The 8,698-nt window shown below is 41.1% G+C and overlaps 1 protein-coding gene across 4 annotated transcripts in view; it reads right to left on the bottom strand.

The window, feature by feature from the left end:
• Positions 1 to 478: 478 nt before the first annotated feature.
• Positions 479 to 8,698, bottom strand: part of Oca2 (OCA2 melanosomal transmembrane protein) — a 279,093-nt gene continuing 270,873 nt past the window's right edge. For all 4 annotated transcript variants that reach the window (XM_076935176.1, XM_076935182.1, XM_076935183.1 and 1 more), the window contains one exon: positions 479 to 1,042. In XM_076935176.1, the coding sequence (XP_076791291.1) occupies positions 902 to 1,042 (141 nt within the window). In that variant the 3' untranslated portion in view covers positions 479 to 901. The remainder of the gene's footprint in view (positions 1,043 to 8,698) is intronic.

Below are 8,698 nucleotides of genomic sequence, written 5' to 3'. Positions count from 1 at the left end.
TAAAGTCCCTGATGGATACTCTCATGTCTCATGGTTAGACACAGATAACTGAGCACGCGGAGAATGCCTCTGGGCACAGTCGAGGCACTGACAACAGAAGCACAAAGACATCAGCGAAGGTACAGGCTCCCTCTGGCTCTTTGTTCTCATTCTTTCTATCTGACATGGGGTGGTACACAAAAGAACCACACCTAGAGATGTTATTGGAACAGCTGGAGCCTCCCAGGGAGAACAGAGACGAGCATATTGATCAAGCTTCAAAGTAATTGATGAAAATAGCATGTGTCATTTTCAAAATGGAAACTTACTGTTCTAGGCCATTAATATAAAAGTGCTACTTAAAGGATACCTTGGTCTTCTGCAAACAAAACCTCTAGACATTTCAATACTAATTTTAAAACTCTACAGAAAAAAATAAAAGTGGGTAAAATGCAGTTTGATGAAATCGAAAATACTATGGCAAATAAATTACAAAATCTTATGTCAAGGGATACTTTATTTTTTAAATACACAAAATCTTTTCTTAACACTCATATGTCTCTTCCCAGAAAAAGACATATTAAAGGGATATACAAACCGAATGCTATCTATTTCAACATGGAGGGTGATTATATTAAGAAAAACTGTATATCTTAGAGTTGACACTTTAAAGGGACAGCTATTTGGGTGGGTGGGCTTGTACCATTTCTTATACAGAATTACAAGAAATATTTTTCAAAATATGCATTTTTCTGCTGGGAATCTTGGTAAATTGAATTGTAATTCTCATTTTTTGTCTACAGGGATAAGATATAGTTTCCCATGATCCACCTGAACAATACTGTTATTGACCAAGCTTTCTTCCCATGTATGCCATAGTGAGCTCATTCTTTTCTTCTTCAGAGGGGCTGGGAAAAGTCTTCTACCTGATGCTGGTGATGATCAAGTTTCCCTTGGTCTGCAAATGATGGCTGTCTGTTAATTCCATCCCACCACAATGTGAGCAATCAGGAGATAGCACATCCCAATGGTACAGGACATGAGCATCATAGGGAAGCCCAACCTGAAAAACAGAGAAACGGTCATGGCCTTTGGCATCTGGAGAGAACTAAGAGATACAGACACTTTGTATGTTATGGTATTGCTAAACAATGTGCCTCCAGAATCTTTATGTAAGGAAAATTTGATTTCTCATTTAGGTTGGAAATACTTTTGCCATACCTCATATGGTTAGGTCCTGGAAACCAGACCAGAATGGTGAGGGAATGAAAAAAGGACAGGCATACAGACACACATACAGAGAAGTTAGGATTGGAGGAGCCACAGACTGTGTCCCAGCAGCAGTGGCTCAGAAACTCAGTGTGTTTATTTTTTACACCTGAATATAGGAGACAGGTTTACTGTATACACTTGAACAAGGAGGTGGGTTCAACTAATCTTGGTAGAAGTCTTCCAAATGTAGCCTAAGAACTGACGGAGCTGTGATGCTTTTACCCTATTTCTGATGTTTCATAAAATCTTCAACGTTATACACATATAACTGTGTATCTCTAGATTCTATGTGGCCCATGGTTTACACCCAATGCCCAGAGTTGCATGTACACTACTCCTTTGCCTTCATTCTTATGCTTCTCATGGGGATTTTCCCTCTTGACGTGTGAGTTCCCTGAAGTCAGGTGTCTTTGTTTGGGTGCCACCTGTTCTGATCTGCTCAGCTTAGGGACTGACCCAACTGGGGCCAAAGGAAAGGAAGAAAAGATAGACACACAGAGACACAGGTCAGGTGGGCTGTGTGTTCTGATGGAGACACACCAGCAGTTCTCTGGAAACTCAGTGTGTTTATTTTATACATGTAAATCCACGAGGCAGGTTTCTGTATACAACTGAATGAGAAGGTACTGTTGCTGTATACAGCTAAAAAGGAGGCAGGTGGGTTTAGATGATCTCAGTGGGAGACCTCTATAAGGGAGCAGTCTGAGGCTGTAAACATCCCAGAGGAGGAAGCTGGGGTCTATATTTTCTGCACACACTGTCAACATCCACACATGACTAGGGGAAGGCTTTGCCTTTTCCCTGGACCTGATCCAGGGAAGGCCCTGTTATTTCCATGACTCTGGGCACTGCACTGTTCATTTCAACAATACACATTCACTCAAGACTCCATCTACTCCTCACACGTTTTACACAGTGCCACTATTTAAATCTCTGCTACGGCACTTGTCTGACGTGTAAGAATCTGGACTCAATTTCTATCATCCTTTTCCCTCCAAAAATAATCTCTGTATGTTTCCAGAGATGTGTCAAATTGTAATTGTCATTCTGTAGACTTCCAAATGAAGTCACATTTTCATCAACTCATAAAGTCTCTTTCACTTAAATCAAAGGGGTGGGGTGGGGTTGAAAGGTAGGATCGGGAGATAAGGCCACCTCTTGTCTGAAGAAGGTAACAGACAACATGGCTTTCTTCTGCATTGGGTGAGGTATATATGGGATGTGTGGGTAGGTATTCACCTATTTATGAAGGCTATTATGAGGAGTCATAAGTTCTCATCTATAAATCTCTTAAAACAGGTGAGCCCTCAACTAATGTGAACCACTGCTCCTGCTTCTCCATGCAGACATCTGACCCATACCAGGTGACAGGCTTCAAGAGTGTGCAAAGCCAGAGAAAGCCTGCATGGTGTTTTAACTTCTTTCTGGTACTGTGACAAACATTATAACTAAAGACAACTTGGGGAGAAAGGGTTTATTTCAGCGTGCAGGCTCTACACTTCATCAGCAAGGGAAACTAAGGCAGGAACTCATGCGAGGAGATTTGAGCTGAAACCCAAATGGAAGAACACTATTTACTTGCCTGTTCCCTCTAACTTTCTCAGATACCTTTTATATATAGCCCAGACCTGCTTGCCTGCCTAGTGATATTACTCCTATAGTAGTCTGTGTCCCCCTACATCAACTGGGAATTGAGAAAGTGCTCACAACATGACATGCTCACAACACAGTCTGATAAAGATAATTCTGCAATTGAGGCTCTCTTTCCCCAAGTATCTTTAGTCTATGTCAAATTGAGTAGTAAAATCCACCTCTTGTCAGCTTGCCACGAAAACACATCACTGTTAAACCATAACCTTTTCTTTCTTGTTTGTTTCTAGTATCTCAGACTAACGTTAATATCACAAACACCATCCAGCTTTGAAAAGCTTTGACAGTCTTTTAACATGTCAATACTTTAAAAGTTCAGGATTTCTTTAAAAATCCAAGTGTCTTAACTGTAGACTCCTGTAAAAATGAGAAGTAAGTTAAACATGTATTTTTGTTTGCTTGTTTGTTTTATGCCAAATGGGAAACTTGTATATAAAAACAATTATTTTAAAGCATAACTCAGTAGTTTAAAACCCACTTCTGAAACTTAATGTCTGATATCTGGGACCTACTCATGATCTTTGAGGCTCCAAATGGCTTGAGTAGCCCCAGCTTTCCAGCTCTGGCATACACAGCACACACACAGTTTGCCTCAGAGGTTCAAGTGCCAGGTTACACTCCACATCAGACACCGTCCTTGGTAGTTGTTTCATGGCCATGGAATTCCCAATATTCCAAAGACTCCATTGTAAGAGCTGCACCTCCACCAATGGCCTCACTTAGGTTCACTCTAGGACCTGCCTTGTCATCATCACCCTGCCATATGATGACAAGCCTTAGCTGTTCTCCATGACCCCTTCATGCCTTCAAACTCCTGGTTTTTTTAAAAAAAATTCTTCTCTCAGATATTACATCCTGACTGCTGTTTCCCCTTCCTCATCTTCCCCCAGTCTCTCCTCCTGCAACTCTTCTCTCCCAAGATCCAAGCTTCTTTCTGCCTCCCCTGAGAAAGGAGCAGGCCTCCCAGGGACATTAATCAAACACAGTATAGCAAGCTACAATAAAACCAGGCATGTACCATCACAACTAGGATGAACAAGGCAATCCAGTAGGGGGAAAGGGTCCCATGAGTAGGCAAAAGAGTCAAGGACAGTCCCTGCTCCCACTGTTAGGATTAGAACAACAAGCTACTAAGCCATAACATACATGCAGAGGACCTAGATCAGACCCATACAGGCTCCTTATCCTCTGAGTCCCCACGAGTCCCAGTCAGTTGGTTTTGTGAGCCATGCTCTCATGGTGTGTTCCTGACCCCTCTGGTTCCTCTATTTCTTCCTTTTTCCTCCTTTGCAGAACACCCCAAAGTCCACCTAATGTTTGTCTGAAGTACTCTGCATCTGTTCCCATCAATTGCTGGATGAAGTCTCTCTAATATATCTGATGCTGATTATACTAGGCTCCTGCCCCAGCATATTCTGTATGTTTATGTTCCCTCCCCTTGAGACCTTGGCTGGTTACAAAAGATGGTCAGTTCAGGCTCCTTGTTACCCATTGCTAGGACTCTTTGCTAGGGTTACTGTTGTAGGTTCCATGGGTTTTCTATAACACCAGATTTCCACCTCACCCCTGAAATGCCTCTTCCATTTCATTCATTTCTCCCAGGATTTTCTCCCTCCATTCCCCATTCCCACCTGATCCCTCCTGTTCCCAGCCCCACCAAGCCTCAGGCTACCTGAGAAATCTATTGTATTTTTCTTTTTTGGGAAGATTCTTGCATCCTTCCAGCCCCATTAAAGCCTCATTTTTGTTTAGCCTGTCTGGGTCTGTGTACTATAGCATGATTATCTTTTATTTTACAGCTAATATCCACTTATAAGTGAGTGCATATCATGTTTGTCTTTCTGGGTCTGAGTTACCTCACTCGGGACAATTTTTTTCTAGGTCCATCCATTTGTCTGCAAATTTCATGATGCTGCTGTTTTTAAGTGCTCCATTGTATAAAGGTACCACATTTTCTTTATCCATTCTTCAGTTGAGGGACATCTAGGTTGTTTCTAGTTTCTAGCTATTATGAATAAAGCTGCTATGAACATAGTTAAGCAAGTATCACTGTGATATGGTGAAACATTCTTTGGGTTTATGACCAAAAGTGGTATATCTAGGTTTTGAGGTAGACCAACTACCAATTTTCTGAGATACTGCCATATCGACTTCCAAAGTGATTGTACAAGTATGCACTCCCAACAGCAGTGGTGAACTGTTCTCCCTTGTTCATCCTCATCAGCATGAGCTGTCACTTTTGATTTTGTTCTTAGCCATTCTGATAGGTATAAGATGAAATCGCAAAGTCATTTTGATTTACATTTCTCTGATGGCTAAGAATGGTGAACATTTTTAAAAAAATGTTTCTCAGCCATTTGAGATTCCTCTGTTGAGAATTCTGTTTAGATATGTACCCCATTTCCTAATTGAATTATTTAGCTTATTATCTAGTTTCTTGAGTTCTTTATACATTTTGGATGTTTCACCTCTGTCAGATGTGGAGCTGATAAAGTCTTTCCCATTCCTTAGGCTTCCATTTTGTCCTATTGATGGTATCATTTGTCTTCCAGAAGCTCTCCAGTCTTAGGAAGTCCCATTTATTAATTTCTGATCTTAGTGCCCGAGCTATTGGTGTTCTGTTCAGAAAGTTATCTCCTGTGCCAATGCATTCAAGACTATTTCTCTTCTATCAGGTTCAGTGTATCTGGTTGTTGAGGTCTTCGATTCACTTGGATTTGAGTTTTGTGCAGGGTGATAGCTATGGATCTATTTGTACTCTTCTATATACCAACGCCCTGCTAGACCAGGAGCATTTGTTGAAGATGCTGTCTTTTTTCCTGTTGTATAATTCTGGCTTCTTTAACAAAAAAAATCAGGTGTCCATAGGTTTATGTCTGGAATATCAATTCAATTCCATTGATAATGTGTCTGCTTTTACACTGTTTTGGCAGTTCTTATACATCATTATTAGCCCTGCTGCTAGCATGGTCTTCTGCCTTGGCTCTTTCAGACCACAGCTGACCCAGATGCAATACTTCCTAGATTTCACCTCAATGATGCTGATTTCTCAGTGCCAGCAGAGGACATCCCTCATCCCAGTAAAGCAAGTACAATTCACTTCCAAATTCTGCCTATAAATTATTTACTCACTTTTATTTTTTTTATGTGTTTTGCCTGCATAATTGCCATGCAGCACATGCATGCAGTGCCCACAGGGGCTAGATAAGAGCACAGGAGCCTCTGGAATTAGAAGCTACAGAGACAGTTGTTAGCTGTCATGTGGGTGCTGTCAACCAAAAAGCAACAAGTGCTCATAACCATTTAGCCATCTCTTTAGCTCCTTTCACTGGTTCTTAATTCAAATATATGCCACACAAACAACCCTGATAGTCTTTGCTTCCCTGTAAAACTTCAGAAACCGTGGTTCCATTGTCTGCATTGCTCTCCACATTGTTATCTTCTAAGCTCCCACAGAACAGCCTGCTGAGCTCTGAATGCTCTGCTAACTTTCCAAACCAATGTTCCAAATGTTTTCACAACAACAGTCTGGTCTGTCAGCACAATACTGCATTCAATTTCTCTTCTTGTTTTCTTTCTGTTCTTGTTTGCTCTATGCAGTGATAAACACCTTTCTTCTAAATAGCTTGAGGAGGAAAGGGATTGTTTCATCTCACAGGTTATGATCTGCCATGGAGAGACACATAAGGAACTCAAAGCAGATGAATGAAGCAGAAATGGTGAAGGAATGTTGCTTATTGGTCAGTTTGTTCCTGACTTGTTCAACTGTCTTTTGAAATGCAGCCAAGAGCCACTGATGTAGGAACGGCACCATCCGCATTGATCCATGTCCATTTATGTCACTTAGCAATTAAAAAAGTGCCCCCTCCCCAGGCCCGTCCAAAAGAACAATTCTTCAATTAAAGTTCTCCTTTCCCAGGTATTTCTAGTTTGTGTCAAGCTGACAATAAAAACTAACCAGTATAGACAGAAACATGAAATGTTTTTGACAAGGGAAAACCTAACCACAGAACACACAGGGGTCTGTTGCGAAATACAATTTAATTCTGTTATTCTGAAAAACTATCGAGCAGACTTTTGGTTCTAAAGCAAGATAAAGAAGACATGTCTTCCTGTCGATATTCCCATCCCAGCACAGCCAAGAATAAAGTACAACCTTAGTGGTGGAAAGAACCTGAACAACAAGGCAGCTGAGAAAACTAAAAAAAAAAATAATAATAATTAATAAATAAACAAATAAAATGGCAGTGAGTTGCCTTCTGCCATCCTCTGTGTACCCTTCTAGGAAGCAGGCTCATGGGAAACTCAGTGGACAGTAGATTCCCAAGAGAAAAGGGGCCCCCAGGAAAAGCCTGCTGTAGCCAAAGGAGCAGTAAAGGGGTGAGTATAGATAGACAGAAACCTTGTAAGTAGTAACTGCTGAGAAACAGACAAATTTTAGTAACTAAATCTTCATTCTACCTCTTTGACAAAGACAACAGAGAGAGCCAGGACTTCAACCTCTCCAAACTGTGCCAAATTATCTTCCTGGGGAGTCGATGGAAAAGCATGAGGAGCCTGGACTTTCACCCGTTCTTAGATGCAAAGAGGTCTGTGGTTTTCCAGCTGGATGGCTAGGAAGGGGAACTGCACAAAGTAAGCAGTTCTTGCTCTATGGCCTGCCAGGTGTAGTAAGGCCACGCTCCCACCCAGGTCAGCCAAACAATAGGTATTGCCTGAAGAGAAAAACAATGCAACCCTCCACTTGGTGGAGATCCTGGGAGAGGGCAGAATGACCCCACTTAGCAGTACAATGCACTAGCATGAGTGGAGGTCTAGCAAAAAAAAATGTAGGCTTCATGTGCACCTACTCTGTCTTCACCAGCCCTGGCGTGACCTTCTCAAACTAAAGGTTTAAAATAGGATGGTACTAGTCACAAAAAAGCCTCTCCTCAAATGAGAACAGAAAACATTAACAGGTACCTTTAGAGTAATTTAGACCCTGAAATCATCCAGTATTTTGAAATGGCCATCATAAAAGACTAGTTAGGAAACAATTATAAACACTAGAAACAACTGGAGAAAAAAATATCTTCAAAAGTGCAGCAGCCCACAAAAACTTGGACCTGGTGAGTTTGGAGTTAAAATGGAATGACTTCAAGACAAAGCTAACTGATGGGCACAGTAACATAAGAGAACTTGTAAGGAAAGATTTATAAACTTGAAGATGTCTTGGAAAGTGAACAGAATATCACTCACCAGAGAAAAGCAAACTGAAAAATTTAAAGTACAAATCCTGAGGGTACCACATGACAAAGATTTAACATGTGTCACCAGATGGAGTATGATCAAAGAGGAAAAGGATAGTCAAAGAAATAACAGATGAAATTCACTACCACCCCCAAAAGAATGTCATTCTAGGATGGTAGATCTCAACCTATGGATTTAGCTCCCTTTGGTGGTTGAATAATCAGGGACCACCATTGGAAAACACAGATATTTACATCACAATTCATAACAATAACAAAATTACAGTTATGAAATAGCAATGAAAATAAGTTTATGGTTGGGGGTCATCATATCATGAGGAACAGTATTAAAGTGTTGGAGCATTGGGAAGATTGAAAACCAACCACTACTTTAAAGACTTAAGTGTTGCTGGGCAGTAGTGGTGCACGCCTTTAATCCCAGCACTTGGGAGGCAGAGGCAGGCAGATTTCTGAGTTTGAGGCCAGCGTGGTCTACAGAGTGAGTTCCAGGAGAGCCAGAGCTACACAGAGAAACCCTGTCTCGAAAAACAAAAACAAAACAACAACAA

This window comes from Arvicanthis niloticus, chromosome 1, assembly GCF_011762505.2.
Source record: "Arvicanthis niloticus isolate mArvNil1 chromosome 1, mArvNil1.pat.X, whole genome shotgun sequence".
NCBI lineage: Eukaryota > Metazoa > Chordata > Mammalia > Rodentia > Muridae > Arvicanthis > Arvicanthis niloticus.
The sequence above is the reverse complement of the archived record's forward strand: the minus strand, read 5'-3'. Positions and strand labels throughout refer to the sequence as shown.